Source organism: Melozone crissalis, unplaced genomic scaffold, assembly GCF_028551555.1.
Source record: "Melozone crissalis strain CALT ecotype California unplaced genomic scaffold, PUWL_Pcris_2 ptg000033l_1, whole genome shotgun sequence".
Classification (NCBI taxonomy): domain Eukaryota; kingdom Metazoa; phylum Chordata; class Aves; order Passeriformes; family Passerellidae; genus Melozone; species Melozone crissalis.
In genome coordinates this window covers 4,768,825-4,784,985 of record NW_026535811.1, presented here as the reverse complement: position 1 = coordinate 4,784,985, position 16,161 = coordinate 4,768,825, and the positions used below count along the sequence as shown (strand labels likewise).

The following is a 16,161-nucleotide window of genomic DNA, read 5'->3' as shown; positions in this document are numbered from 1 at the left end:
CCAGACAGCCTTTCCAGAACTTTATCGTCCCTTCCGTAAAAACTTTTTCCTACTATCCAACCTATATCTCTCCCGAAGCAGTTTGACACTGTGGCCTCTGGTTCTGTTAGTGCTGCTCTCCATAAAGCACAGGATTGTTACTTTTCACAAAGAATCTATCCCATCAAAAGTGTGGAGAGAGTTTTTGGGAGGAAAAAAGAACCAGTTAAGGCCTATGGGACTTAAGCAGAACTTGAATTAATAACAGTGCCCTGAGCAACGTGCAGCTGTTGGATTCTGGAAAGCTCTGAGGAAAGAGGAGTCAGAGTTGCTGCTCCCCTGGCTGTGCATTGTCCCTGGCTCTGTGCAGAGGGTGGCCTGGGTGTCACCCCAAGGTGAGAGTGCCACCTGCTGAACCCCATGTTCCTCCCCACAGACAGGAGAGCTCACAGCAGACATTTCCCTTTGGGGTGCTGATCCATCCACACCCAGTCTGGTAATTTATGAGGGGTAACAAGATCACAGCCTGGGGTGGAAGAGCTGCAGGACAGCACAGTGAGTGGTTCCAGTTTGCTCACATTTCTGGGCTTTGAGGGGAAGGGGTATGACAGCCAGACTGAAACTGGTAACTGATGGTGTCTCCATTTAAATCCGTTTTCATTTATATTTCCTGCCCTGCTCACTGCATTACATGGAAGAACACTGAGGACGGACAGTCTGTTAGGCTGGGTTCAGCTCCAGCCCTGGTTTCAATCCTGTTGTTAAACAAAAGATGGTTTTACCTTGACTGCAAGTTGAGCTTGCAGCACCTCCTCACCTCCTTGGATTTGTTTGTGTTTAGAAATCACCCTCAGTCTTGAGCTGACTGATCCAGCCTCGCCTTTCACGAGTTAGACTGGATGAAAGTGCCTGCACAATGCTTAGGCAGTGATTTACTATCAAAAGGGAGCACTGCTCCCTGGACCATTATTTTATATCTGGGTGCTCTCATCTCTCAGCAGGCTGGAATGTGACTTTCCTGTGAGCAAGCACTTGTAAAAACACCTCTGTGTAGTGCTGAGGCTGCTTGGATGAGCTGCCTGAACAGAATTCCTTCTTGTGAAAGCTGAATGGGAAGCAAGAGTTTGTCCGGCAGCTTAAGCAGCTGAGGAATCTGCAGGAATTTCTCTAACTGGGGGCCCAGAAATGAGGAGGAGGATCTATTAGAGAGAATACAGTAAAAAAAATAATCATAGGATCAGAGAGCAGAGGGGAGGGGGATATGAGAGAGATAATGAGCTTGACAACAGGCAAATACCCAGTGTCATTCCAGGAGCTGCAGGACCAACCAAATGGTTAACCTGTGGGCTGGAAAGAGCATCCAATGAGCCTCACATGCCTGAAAGGATAATGGCATTTTTATTATCTCATTCCACGCCCTGATCATCCGTCCATTTGCTCCCTGGAGCTGCCAGCAGCTTGCACTGATTCATTCTCTGCAGACATGATCAGCAGATCACACTGCAGGCAGAACTTGTCCAGCCTTTCCAAGTGAGTGGCCAGTTTGTTTTATCTGTATGGATTCAGCCTTTTGATGCTGGGGTGGTGCAAATGGCAATGGGAACAGAACAGCTGGGAAGCTGGCTGAACTGGGAAATAAGCAACAGATAGGGTTATTTTGCTTCTATTTTGCTATATTGTGCTCTGTTTTCTAAAATCTTTGTATTCGTGAGTTTCTCTTACCTGGATTGCAGAATTCAAATTGTTCAGTGGTAGAAGGATATGTTGGGAGAACTGGCTGCTGATTGGAGTTCTGTTGGTGGGAAGTTTGCAGAAGTTTCATAGTTAGTGTGAAAGCTTTCGCATAACTCAGATTGTTTAATTCACTGAGTAAATACAGTCCTCATGGCACATTCATGCCTGAATGTGGAAGGGAAAGCAAGAGGAGAAAATCAATTAGCCTGTATAATATTGCCAGTAATATAATCTGCTTTACTCCTGTCCTGTATTGTTTTGTTGGTCTGCTTTGTGAGTTGATGGGTAGGAAACAGGGCACTGCTATGTTTCTAAATTGCTGTGATTTATATAAGGGTTTGGTTTAAAGCTTGGGAGAGGTTTTGAAGAGCAACTGAGATTTCTATGCCTGTTTTTTAGAGTTTCCAGCATGAAATCCTGTGCTCTTGGAGGGAGAGGGAGCTCAGGGATTTCTGAAACTCAGCCCCTCCAAGAAGTCCCTTCCAGGAATCTGAAATCCTTCACTGTGATTTCAGAAACTGGGTAGTGAATAATAATTTAACTAAGGGCATGTCAGATGACATTTTTTTGTGTGTTGTTCTGTGGTGAAACACAGCCACAAGCCACAGTAGCCAGCCCTCCCATAGTTCTGTATGGGAACAGGGAGCACCAATTTCTCTGTACTCACTGCAAGGGGAAAGCAAGGGAGGGGAAAGGGCAAAGTGGATGAGATTTGGACACTTTAGTGATTATGTAATCATAATTATATATATATAAAATCATGTATAATTATATAATTGCCTTGTGATACCTGATGTGGGGAGCTGGCCCTGAGTGCAGGCTGGACCTCTGAGGTGACCTTGAGATCCTTTTTAGTCTGTGCTGTACCTAGTTTAGTGATGTGTCAGTCTGGCTGTTTTGTTTAAAATACTGGGAGCCACTGGATATCCTTGCTGGGAGATATTCTCCTCCAGTCCCAGTGTGCTGCCTTTATACTTGGCATATCTGATGTGTTTGGGGAGTAAAAGCTGGGAGCAAAGTCTTAGCTTGAGTGTGAAGTGAGTTCACTGAAATCAGTGAAATTCTGCCTTAGTGAAAACAGTCCTTCTCTCTTGAAGCCTGGGTAGGTACTGCAGTGTTTTTTTGCTGCATTTTGAGAGTCCTGCGTCCTGCAACAGCTTCTAACGAAAGCAGACGCACCTTGAAAACCAGACATGGGTTTCTTTTGTCAAGACTCACAGTAGCATGCTTGGGGAAGAAAAGCAAAGTTCTCTTTGGCAAGGACTCTGAAGAGAAATCAAATGTGTGGCCAGAACTTGGAAACTGATTTATTTCCTTGTAACAAACATCTCCATGACCTCAGGCCAAAAGAGGGAAGACACCTTTAGCATTACCCACAAAGGTTTCTTCAAAGCATTGCTCAGAGAAATAAATACATGATGAAATACTGCCCTTCCCAGGCTGAGGCATAACGTAATCATTCCAAGGGCTCATGGCTTCTCATCGCAGGGGAAAAGAAAAGGAGTATTCAAATCCTTATAAGTTCACTTTCTGGAGACTCTCCAGGGAAAAGGAGGAGGCTGTTATTGCATTATTTTGAATGAGGTACAATGTGATTGTTAACTTCTTGCAAATGTCCTCTAATGGCCCCTCTATATGATCATTTCATCTGCGTCGCTTAAAGATATTTTCTGTGCTTTCAGTGGACTTGTGGTATTTGTAGAAAATTCTGTAATTGCTAAATAGCTGAATATAATCCTGTTAGCATTTGATACACTAGAAATTAAAAGCAGAAGCTCTCAGTGGAGCCAAGAAATTCTGGTTGGCCTGAAAACATGAAGTCTGTTTAATGAATGTATAGGGATTGGCTTGGCTCGCTGTGCTGGACACTAAAGTGTTTACTGTGCAAGTTCCTAGAGAAAACAGAAGTTCTCTTTGCCAACAGGTAGAATATTTTCTTCCAGCAAATGATAACTTCTGCTCAAACTTCAGTTTGGTTGTTGGAGCTCACTTTTTGCAGAATTTTCTTTGTGTTGTAGGTTATCTTTTCTGTATCTTGGCTGGATGCTCAAGACTGATTTCAGCTAATTTTTTAGGAGAAGAGAAGGGTTTAAGAGGACTCCTCCACAGATAGCAGTGGTGTTGCTGGCGCTGTGTTGTCTGGTTAATTCTGCTCCAAAAATTGATGCTGTTAATTTTCATTTGAAGCTTTCTTCTTCTGGTCTTCTGTTTTGACCATGCTCTTCATCCCTGTTCTCCAGTGGGCAAAGGCCTGAATCCTTAATTTGTAAAAGCCTTTTCACATTGCTGAGGTTCTACAAGAAGGATATAATGTAACTACAAACAAAACATATGAAGATGTTTGCCCATAGTGAGGTTATTTTTCTGGTTTGGAAGCAAAGAATCCCAGTCTCAACTTGTGAAAGAGGCTCTTCCCCAGCAGGGACAAGTCTACACAAAGACCTGAAACATTTTTGAGTGGGAATTTCTGTGGCAGAGAAAGGACAGGTCTATAGGGAGACATCTGAAATTTCTGAGCCTGCTTGCCTCAGTGAAAGATGTTTTCAGCATAAGAAAAGCTCTCAGGAGCACAAAGCTGGAGTGGAGATTGGAGCATGCACCTCAGTCTTAGTTCGAGACTGTGAGCATCAAGCATCTGAAGTTTTGTCAGAGAACAAGTGACTTGGAAGAGTTTTATAAAAATTCTGAGCTAAATTCTCTACCCTGTGCAAGCCTTGGTTCAGGCCAGGAACTTGGAATCCAAATGCCTCAAATGAGCTGTGAGAACTGCTTCTGATGAAAGGTAAATTTAGTAAAACCTAAGAAATATGGGAGAGTTTTGGCCGGAACTCTTTCAGAATGGTTCAGAGCAGAGCTGGTTATGAGTTTGTGTCAGGTTTCTGAAATTGGCTTTGTCTAAATTAAAAGAATAGGAAATACTTTATTTTTTAATTTTTTTCTACACTTCCTACATAAAAAATTAGTGAGTTGCACCTTTGCTCTTTTTGTAAATAAAGAATACTGATGTTTAAAAATATTTTGATTCCAATTCACCTACCTTTCAAAGAGAAAAGTAAAAAGAAAAAAAACTTACATGGAAGATTTGCTTTCTTGTTCCAGGCTGAATTAAAAAAAAAAAAAACAGCCCTGAACATTTTCCATACCACTTCACTCTGACAAGGGTTTTTGCTTCTGCTTCAGCAAAACTAGAAAATTCATTGTTAGTGCAGATCTTTAATCCAGATAGCTCCTCCACAGTCACACTGTTGGCATAGGTGTTCAACCAGTGCAGGATGGGGGTGGTAGAGCTTTATCCTGCTTCTTCCTACCCCTGCCTTCTCCCTTCCTGCCAAGCCTGCACTGCCCATCCACCCTCTTCCAATTCAGAGTAAATCAGGAAAAACTCAGGGAAATTCTCTGGTGATTGCTTCAGGCCCTCTTTGCTTCTCAGTTCATATATATGTACATATTTCCATATAAAGTAGATGAAGTCAATTATGTCCAGTAAATTAAATCCAATGCTTAAAAATGCAACCAAGAAAAACACTTCCATCAGTCATTGAAATAATTAAAACATAGAGGCTCAACTTACTGTAACTTTTCACTCTGTCAAGATTTTACTTTGTAAAAAAACTCCAAAACATTTGAAAAACCCTTTCTTGCACTATTTTCATGTACTGACTATTTGATTTATGTTTTGGGATGTGTAAGCTCTTAAATGTGGTGAAAAAGTCTCCTTGAGTTCAGTAAGGCAGCTTGCATGTATAAGTGGCTGCAGAGCCAAGTTTATAATTATATCTCTGTATAATGTTAGCCTTCATGCATTTATCCATTCCAATTTTAATTCCCCATTTCATAAAATCTATGATCAAATTTTGGAGCCCAAGCTAAGCTGATGCTGTCCTTTTTAATTTAGGACTCAGCCCTTTTATTCTCCTTATGTGCTTTCCTTTTATTCGCTGCTTTCTTTTTGTGCTGATGTGCAGCACATATTGTTAAAGGCACTTATTAGAGCCGGAATTTTACAGCATGGAGACTGTCCTAATAAGGGAAAAAAACCAGCCCTTTATTGGTGAGGTAAGAGAAATCAGGCAGTGGATGATTTTTTCTTTTGCTGATTGAGAGGGATAAGGTGCGGTTTGGCAGGTACCGCATTGGTTTGGCATTTGCTGACGCGGTTCCTCTTTTCTGCAGCTCAAATCCTTTGCAGGGCAGGCAGGGAGGGCTTCCCCCGCTCCCCCTTTTGCCTTGCCCTCCTCTCTTCCTTCTCCTTTTCACGAGTGCTCAGCTGCTGCTGTGCAGTCTCACCCTGACACTCAAGATGGATGTGGTAACGAGGCATTTTTGTGAGTCCAGCAGTGCAGTGCTGTAATCACCTTTTTGGGGAACAGCAAGCACTTTGGAAAACTGTTTTCCATGTGGGTTTCTTTTTTTACCTCTAAAGCATTTAAGCAGTTTGTGAAGATGTCAGAAAAATCACACCGTACTCCAAAGTATTTCAATGCAATTTCTCTCTTCTCCAAAACCCACTATTGAAGCAAAGTACTAGCTACAAGATTTAGCTGATGGCTCATCTGTTTTTTCCTTCCAATTGCTTTGGATGTGCATATTGAATTCCAGAGATGAGCAGCACATCCCAGGCTTAAGTACAGGCTTCACATCTGAACTCAATGTATTTCCTTGACTTTTAGGCTGAATTATGGTGAACAAAGTTTCAAATGAGGGCAGAAGCTGGAGTTTTGGGGTTTTTTGTTTCTCAGTCTCTCTATTCTTTTATCTCTTGGTAAAAGAATATCAAGCCAAATATTGGCTCTGTCTAAATTCACTTTGTGCTGCAACAGGAGACTGAAACTGATGTAAAGTGGCTGCCCCCTTTCCACCTGGTGCTCTGATGTGCATATTGATTGTAGGAGGAGTAATGGTTAACTTAATGACTAATACCCAGTTTTCTCTGTCACTCTTTTGCTTATTTTCTTCTGAATGCTGTACATTTGCTGGCATCACTTGTGAAGCCTTTTTTTTCCTCTGCTCCCCACCATAGTAATCCTAGAGTACATATCCTGGCATAATTGAGGTTAGCTTGCTGTATGGAAAGGATGTGAAAGACAAATGGATGATAATAAACCAGAAAAGGAAAATAAACAGCTTTATTAGCAGGGGTTGGAGGTACCAGTTCACATTAAGCAAAATATACAGATACACCATTAGGTGTGGGCTACTCCCAAAAGCTTAATAAACAAATTTGGGGGGGGGGATTGGTAGGGTTTGGGGTTTTATTTTTGCAAGATGCTTATTTGTATTCAGACCCTTCCTTAGCCAGCATTTCTCTGGAAGATCAGGGACTTGGCTAACTTTGTCTTCTTTTTTAATTTCCATCCATCACTTTTCCACATACCTTGACTGAGCAAGAGTGAGAAATATTCAGTTTCTCATGAGCAAGACTGGCTCTGGCAGAACCTCACCTACCAATTGGAGAGGAATAACTCTCTGCAAGAAGTTTCACTCTGAACTCTGAATCTTTTTCAGATCACTTTCAATCTGCTTTATACCTCTCTTTAGCAGGATCTGGTCCTGCTGCAGGTCCTCAAGGCAAATGTTGCTGTATTACAGAACAAAAGAATAAAAGATGATTCTGGCTGCAGACTGAATATTATTGAGAAATATCTCCTAAATTGTGTGCTATGTATTTTAAAAAATTGAGAAAAAAGCTCCTGGAGAAGCCATCCATGTGCATTTGTTTTTCTTCTCACGATTCTTCTGGAAAGGTGGAGGCCTGTCCTAGAGGTGTGTCCTTGAGACCAATGCACTTGACAGTACAGGATGTAAAATTCTGGCTTCTGTTTGGTTTGCTGAAGCCAAATTGCCCACAGGCCTTTTTAAGCATAAAAATATATTACATGTTTCTGAACAGGAGGTTTTTTTGGCTTGCCAGATTCCATCTGCAATTCGTTCAGCACTGGAGTTGCTGCGGTGTGATTACAGAAATACCTTTTAACATCACAACTGTTGCTGTCCTGGCTTCTTCCTTACCATGGATTTTTGGTTTTTTGGGTTTTTTTTGTTGTTTTGAGTTTGTTTTTGCTTGTTTGTTTGTACTTCTTTTGTTGTACCTGATTTAGTGGAGTTTGTGACTCAATGATGTGTGCTACTATCATCATGTGCTACATGTTCACTGACATGGCCATGGTGGAACCTGTGCAGTCTCTTGGGTCATTTTTAGGTTGTTCCTGGCTTTCTAGCTCCCATGAGCTACAGTGGCATTCTCCATTATCATGTGTTTCCTTTCTCCCCTTTTTTAAATTTTTCCTGTCAGTCATCTCTTGATAGTGTTTATTTGATTATTTTGCAAAATCCAAATGAAATGTGTTCCAACCTCACTGTATTCTCTTGCACACTGATGTCTATAAAAGAAGAATTCTATTTTTAAATCAGGGTGTGTGTTCTGTATAACACTCATCTTTTCTCTATGAAGCCTGAGGTTTTTTTTAGGATTCTGTTTGTCCTGCAAGAGGAAAATCACTGGCATGTGCTCTGGGTGTGTAAGATGGTGTTGCGCATCTTGGCCTTAGTCATCTCCCTCCTCCTGGAACAGGAGTGGTCAGACACATCATGTCAGCAGTTTTCTTTCTCAGGATTGCAGAAAGCCCAAAAGCCTCATTAGCAGAGGCCACATTGTTTCCAAAACCAGCTAAATTTTTACTTTGCTTAGAAAGATGAAGTTTGAGGACTAACGTCCTCCTTGCTTCCTCTGTTAAATTTGCCATAAAGGCAAAGCAGTTTTGTTGTTCTCTGAAAACATAACTTTTACTCAAGGCTTACTAAACTCACAAAACTCTCTTGACATTGTAGCAGAGCTATCTTGTTGTTCCCATAGTCCTTATCTATATGGCTGTGAAATCTTCCCACTGATTGCATGTGCTTTAGTGATAATTTGCAGCCCATTCAGCTGAGAACAAATATTCCTTTCTTGCATCTCTAAGAGCTGCATTTGGTCCTTTGGCATTTTGGGAAAGCCATGGGGTTAATTACCTACCTGAATTCCTGGATTCTTCTCTGCCTTTCAAGCTCACCCAACACCCTGTGAAGTGCTGAGGTAGGAAACAGTGTCTCCCACCCAGCTCTATGTTTATTGCACCTGAACAATTTTGGGTGGTGGTATTTTGATCAAATGTCCAGAAAACCTGTCTGTGTGTGATTATGGTTATGCACCAACACTGGCAGTGTGTCTCTTGCTCATCTTGAGCTGGCAGAAGCACCCCTAAGTACATCCAGGTGCACCTCATTGGCAGAATTAAGATAGCTTGAATTAAGAATTAAATTAATTAAGAATTAATAGCTTGAACTAAAAGTAGTCTTAACTTTTTCAATTTAGAGTATTGCTGATCCCTAGACCTTTTTGTTACCTTGTAGCTGCTAAAGGTTATCTGCTTCAGATAGATAATGACCCTATTCTTGTTTACTCAGTAATCTCAGTTGAAATGTGGTAACATTTCAACTTGAAATGTTGAATTCCTACTCTGTGTGAGTAGAATTCAAATTCTCTTACACTTGTCCTAATTCTATGTTGTGCCAGGTATTTGTCATTTTGCGTTGCCAAATCCTCGCTTTGCAAATGTTGAACTTTCTCAAAAGTATATTAAGTGTGAATTTACTGTCCAGTGCTTGGGGTTTGGCCCCTCCCAGTGCCTTTCAGGCTGCATGACTTAAATTCAGTGAGAACTTTTATCAAAGGACAGATGGAATTGCACCTCCCTTGCAATGGCCTTGATGTGTGTCTGTGAATGGTTACAGTGGATTGCTGGGAGGAAAATGCTTGGATGAGCAGTGCCTGGCTGGATCAAGTGTAAAGTCTGCTCTCTGGTGTTACTTCTGGGATCCATCTGCTGTGCAAATGTGGCAGAAGTCTCACTGACACCCCAAAACACTCTGTCTTGCAGTCCAGGTGAGAGGGGAGAAGTTTTGACTTTGAATCAAGACCAACCCTGCAAGAGCTGGTGTTGGAAGGGTTGGCTGGAATTCAGGTCAGTCCCATCTCCCCTGTGGGACCAAAGAGGGAGCACCGAGAGCTGTGGAAATGCACAGAAGCATTCCCATGTGACTTCCTGCAGTTTCTCTAGGACTAAAACCTCTCTGGTTTTTCTCATTCCATCAGCTTTTGGGAGTCCTGCCTCACCAAGTCCTGCTGAGCTTCCTGTACCTGTGGAAGCTTGAGAAGCAGAAGGGTGTGGCAGCAGGCCACACCTTGTTTCTGCTCCTTGTTTCCCAATGACGATCCCATTTCTTTCATACTTTCAGGCATTTAAGTGTATCTCAGTTCAAAACCAAGTGCTCCAAAAGGTTGCAGACTGTGTTGAGCCCTGTGAAAAGTCTGAGGTGCTTTTGCAGTGACAAGGCCACAAGAACCCCTGGGTTAAACTTGCTTTTGGCCCTTCCTTTCCTATTTCCCAGCAGGCATACATATTTTTAAAAATGTAGACTACTGACTTGGAAAGACCTTGGAAACACCTTGGAAATGAGCAATAGAAGGCTTTATTTAAAATGTAGAGGAGAGCGAGGCCATCACTTGATCAGAGAGAACTCAGGGTAGCATGTCTCTCTGTTCAGTATGCCAGAAAAAGACATCTCAGGATAATTGTCAGTGGCTTTCACTGACATGATCAGGATGTGGGTATCCTGATAATATCTATCTCAGGATGATTTCTGTCAGAGCAGCAGTGGAAGTCAGCACAGGGCAGCTGCTGGAGATGGGACTGGGAGAAAGGAGCCCACATACCCACGACAACTCCCTTCAGAAGATGCTGGAAGAGTTCCTTGTAGCTTCTACAAGTTTTTGGAGCAGGTGTGAAGTAGTGCAGCCAAAAGAAAACCAAATCTGCTGTGTTTAGACTAGAAGTAGTAAATTCATCCATATATCTGTTTTTCCATTCCATAAACTGGCATTATAACAGCCATGGTACTCATCACACAGAAGTCAGAAGGGTTGCAAGGATTGCTTAACATTTGTAAAACATGTTGAGATCTTTTGATGGAAAGAATTTAACCAGTGCCAAGAACTAGTATAATGACAAGGGGGAAATAGCCGTCAGTCTGCATGCACTTCTGGAATCTAATGGATTATACCAGAAGCCTTGGCTTAAACATCTGTGGGTGTGTACATTTAATGATGAATTTCTTGATTGCCTTCTCTGTAAAAATGTCAGTTGAATCTGTTAGACAGCTTTGCCTCTTGGTGATGGAAACTGGTGGCAATCATGGCTTGTCTCCTCTCACCTTTGGGATCAGATCCTCTTTTGGCAGCCCTTGCAGTCTGTTTCCAGTGGCTGCATTGCTTTCTTATCACAGCAGCTCTTTGCTGTCCTTCCTGTCTTGTTGCCCACCTGTGTAAAGCATTTTGCAACTGACTGGCTATTGAAACTATTACTATTACTGACTGGCTTCCTGTGTGGAGCTGCTTTCCCAGAAAGAAACTGAAATTATCAGCAGCAGCACCAACAGGGGTGCCATAATAACTGCTGTGGTTTGAAATCACACTGAATTTGAAATGCACCCTGTCCCTATATCTCCACAGGGCAGTTTCTCTGTGTTAGGTGCCTCTTTACAGCTGCCTATGTCCCTTTGGAAGTCTCCAGGCTGTGGGCACTTTTAGGGCAAGCAAATTGTTCTTTTCTAGTGATTTCTGGTTTTTATCTGGACACTTCTGTGAACAGCTTATAAATGGTGGATAATTTGCTAGTGAGTCTTTTAAATAGAAGAGGTTTTTGTTGGATGCTAGAGTTCTGTTGTCCCTCTCCCCCCTTTTAAAAGAACAGTGGCTTTTGGATTTGTATTTGCAGTGTGATTAATCAGCTCTCATGAGCTCAGCCAGCTTTCCTGACAGAATCTCCAGTACTGAGCTTGGTAATTTCTTAGAGTAACATCTCTGGAATAAGGATTCCAGTGCAGCAATATGAGAAGAACAAGCACATGTAAGGGAAAACTAATTGAAAGGATAAAGGCAGGATCTTTTATTGTGTTTGTGTGGGTGTAGTTACAATGGCTGCATTTCAAATCTCCAGCTGTTTAATTTGCACAGTGCTGTTCTACGATGTCTGCAAATTGTTGTACCGTTAGTGTGCTGTTCAAAGTGCTGTATGTGACCCTGCAGATCTGTACAGACCTGTTTTATGGAAGGGTTCTTTACCTTTCATGGAGGTGAAAGACACATCAGGATTAGCTTTCACAGGGATTCATGGAATGTGTCTGCCCCTAATCCTGTTAGCAAATGACGGGATCTGCACTAATAATTCCTCTGCTGCCTCACTGAAAGTGTCTCCTAATCACCTTGGCTGCTGACAGTAGGCTTCTTAAACACCTCAGAAAGAGGGAGATGCTTGCCCATGCTAAAAGCAAACAGCCATGAATTTCCCTTGAAACAAAATCCACACCTGCACAGCATCCGTGAGTTGTGTGCGTGGGGAATCAGTACCAGAACATGTTGAGACATCTGATTTTCATTAACTTTTTTTTCTACTCACCACATGCTGCAGCACTGGATGTATTTGTAATGCCATATTTCCCCTCAAGTGGTTTATTTCAGTTAGCATAAGGGTTCACAGTCTGCTCTGTTTTGGTGCATGTTCTGGCCTTGCATTTTGTCTGCTATCCTGTTTGTGGCATTTATTTCAATAGTCTGCTGTGCTATGTTCAGCCTGTGTCCTTCTAGTGCATATTTTGTGCTGGGAAGAGTGGATAAAAAAAGATTATTCTATTATTATCTGAGGAATTATCTGGTGAAAGTATTTTTCCAGACTCCCTGTACATGCCTTGTACTTTGCTGGTCAGCACAGTGTTTGCTGTATTTCTGAAAGCTGCAGCAGACATCCTTGGGGACCTGCCTGGCTCTGAGTAATAGTCATTTAATGACAATCTCTAGTCCCCTGGGAAAGACAGAGCAGTTCTGACGATTCACAGAGACCAGACTAATGCTAACACCCATACCTTCAATGGAGCAAGTAGCAGAAATGCTGTGTCCGGGCTGTTTGTAGGTGTTTCAGACCACAGAACACTTCAGAGGTTACTGAGTGATGTGTAACCTGGGTAGTCACAACCTGCTATGTTACGGTTTCCCTTCCATCAGTCATGGTTGTGGTTTTCCAGGCCCTGGACAGCCCTCTGGAGCTGGCTGGGTGTTGGTAACAGCCACTTGCCCTGTCCTTGCTATTCCTGGAAGGATCCGTTTCCCTTTTCCCTGTTCTCCCAGTATTTCTCTATCAATGTTCTCCATCCCCTACTGCAGGGATGGAGGCTCCTCATCCATTTGCTGTGGTCTGTCTCCTCTCTCCCTGGACATTTCTTGTTCCTGTGCTACAGACCTAGCCTGCTATTCCTGCTTCCACATTCCTCCTTCCTGCCCCACTTAGTACCTCTGTCCCAAATCCAGCATGAATTTCAGGGTCAGCGCTAAATCAGAGACCTCTGGTTTGGGTGTGAAGCCATCCACAATCTGATCCACCCCAGGCATGGCAGCATTTCAGTGACAGATGAAAAAACTCCTTCCAGGGTGGCTCCAGCACTACTGGTGGGCATTGTGCTTGATATCAATCCATGGGATGCTGGGATTTTTCTTCCTTTCAGCACTCGCCTTCTGTGGAGTCCTGGCTTGTGGTCCTTCATTATACCCTGCAAAGAGAAGAAACTGCAGGAGTGCAAAAGGCATTTCTGCTCAGAAATTTGTCATCTCTGAAAACCAAAGCCTTGTTCCATCTCCAGTTTCACAAATCTCTTGTTTTATCAGGGTGGATGGTGAATGAATCCATGCTGGGAGTTGACTGTGAGTAGATTGGGCAGGGTGATGGAGGAATAGGGTGTGTGACTGAGATTGGTTTGGATGTTAATGTTTCATTCCTCAAACAAGTGATTCTCTGAGTTAACTTTGTTAATTTTTGTCCTTACATGATATTCAGTGGAGCAAGAACAGGTTGAAATTAAAGCTTTGTGTGTATGGGACCTTATCCTCATGGTCCTGCATCTCCTTTTAAAATACAGCACTCTTAAAATGCAGCAATCCTATTGGTCTTTGTGGAGGAAATGAAGTGGAATTGTTGGTTTGTTAAGAGGCCCTTTATTTCCCAGAGTGCTGCATTAAAGAAGCCTCCAGAGCTGGTAAACAGGGTGAAAGTAGATGAGCAAAAGAAATTGAAGGCTGGGTTTCCAGGTCAGGAATTCATACATGATTTATTGTAAATTCAATTTGTGCTTTCCTGAAATCATCAATTTGTTCTTGTTTGCTAATTTCTGAGGATGCAGCTTTGAAATAATAAAAAAAAAAAAAAAAAAAAAAAACAAAAAAAAGACCACACCAGAAACATTTTTTTTTAAAGTTGAAACGACATCTTTTCAAAAAATATTGTGTGCTGCAGCTACTGGGCTAAACTGCACATTGAGTTGGGTCTTGATTTTGGATGCAATCAGTAAGCTAGCAATCTGACATATAAAATTGCCTTGAAAGCCATATGAAATATAGCAGCCCAAAACCACAAGAAAGAAAACTTCTTATTTGTCTTTGTAGAAATTGTGGATTGTGCATTCTAGGGCAAATCCTGTAAAGCCTGACTTATGCCTCAGCTAGGCAAGATGCCCATTGTTCTCAAGTCATGTGCCTGAAATATTACTTACTGGGTAAGGCTGTGGCATAAATTATTTTGGATTTTATATGCAATAAAGCACTAAAAGCTGGAGGTGGTGGCAGCAAGCAATTTGCTCCAGAGTCAACAAATACCACATTAACCACAGTGGTATGCACACTGATTGGGATTTGCTCCCACTTTTTCCACGTTTGGAAAAGCAAACTTGTTTTGTACACTTTTTTTGAATGTTTGCATATGCCAGGGAAACAGAGATCTGGGTGAACTCCACCAAGCTTCAAGGAAAACAGTAAAAAATTATCAAGTAGAAGGCCAATTATTGTTTTCTGCCTTTTTTTTTTATTCTGTTTTCTTTTTTTTTTTCCATGTGAAACTTCTAAATTAGAACAGATTGGATAAGCTGCTCTGCTCTCTGGCAGGTCAATGCCATGTCTATTGTTATGCAGTAAAACTGCAGAGCATTAGGCTTCACATATTGAGAGAATTATGTGCTTTCCCCCTGGTACATTTCCAGCAAGCGCTTTTATCTAAATATAATATACGTTGGAGGCAAATTTGACATTGTTTCGGTAGCAGAAGGGTTTTACCCTTCATGTTTGCAGCCCTGTGTTGGATTTATGCTGAGGTGCTCAGAGGCAATTTACCAGAGCTATGTGGCTGTGGTTGCAGAATCTGCTTGCATTTCATATTATGAAACAGATCATCAGTTTTAAGCCATGAGGAAAGGGAGGAAAAAAAAAGAAAAAAGAAAAATAGGCCGGTGCATGAGTCATTCTGCCTTTGTGCAGAGAGATGCTGTGGTGGTACAGATGGATCTAACTGCGAGGCCCAGGTTTAGGGCTTGAGTCTAAAACTAAAGGCACTCTGCTGTTACGAGCAGGAAAAAGGAAAAGAGACAGGGCATGGGAAAATCTTGGACATCTACAAAACTGAAATTTGCATTTTTAATGGAAACCAGTAATTTGGGAAGCCAGGGACTTTCCTAGAGGCTTCACCAGCATCCCCAGCAAAGAAATCAAATCTCTGGATGGTTTTGGCATTAATTGTTTGGTAGTCACCAAGGATTTTTGTTGTCCCTATGGAGTCCTTTTTCCTTGTGGTTTCTACTTTGCGTGTCACTTTTTATCCTTCATTCTTTAATGTGGATGGCTTGCACCCTGGATTTCAGAATCACACTGTTAGAGAGATGAGTTTACCTACTCTTTCCTTACCTGTTAAAAAAATGTAAATGTCAAAAGCATCAAAAAAAGAAACCAAAAAAAAAGTCAGAAACTGAAACTCTCAGAAGACCTTTTCTTTCCCATGCTTAACTGTTTTGTCATGTAAACAAAATAACAACCTCCCAGCCAACTCCTTAACCAAAGTAAATAATCCAAAGGTTTTGCTCAGCTGAAACAAAAAAACTGCTGTTAAAATGGCCAAAAGTTTTAGCCTTTTAGGTATTTTAGATCAAGGATTATGGTAGAAGAAATGCTTCTAAAGGTATAGTAGGAAATAAAGGATGCCAGGTCTGACAGAAAAATGTTTTTCTGAAAACATATTTGATACGAAAAAAACAATAATCCTTGAAATTTTTGGAGCTATGAAAAAGAAGAAAGTGTATTAGGAACACAGTGTGAAAATTAAGTGAATGAGAATATGATACACTGAAAGGTGCACCAGTGTCTGTTTTGGCCTAAGATCTGTGGACATATCTGGGCAATTTGCCTGCTCAGAAGAACAGGCTGTGTACTTGTGGAGAATGGATGGATAAACAGAGTAAAAATATTTCTGAGACAGAGATAAATTGTGGGCAAAATGAGAAACATGTAGTGTTTGTAAATGGAAGGCTGTAGTGTTTAAGTCC

At 41.7% G+C, this 16,161-nt stretch overlaps 1 protein-coding gene across 6 annotated transcripts in view; it reads left to right on the top strand.

The window, feature by feature from the left end:
* The window catches only part of CALD1 (caldesmon 1), a 162,703-nt gene that overhangs the window by 115,923 nt on the left and 30,619 nt on the right, over nt 1-16,161 (top strand). The window contains exon 1 of one of the 6 annotated variants that reach the window (XM_054282119.1): nt 1,388-1,509. The exons of the other annotated variants lie outside the window; for them this stretch is intronic. Coding sequence (XP_054138094.1) covers nt 1,463-1,509 — 47 coding nt within the window. The 5' untranslated portion in view covers nt 1,388-1,462. Of the gene's footprint in view, nt 1-1,387; nt 1,510-16,161 lie in introns of those variants that run through there. 6 annotated transcript variants of the gene reach the window in all.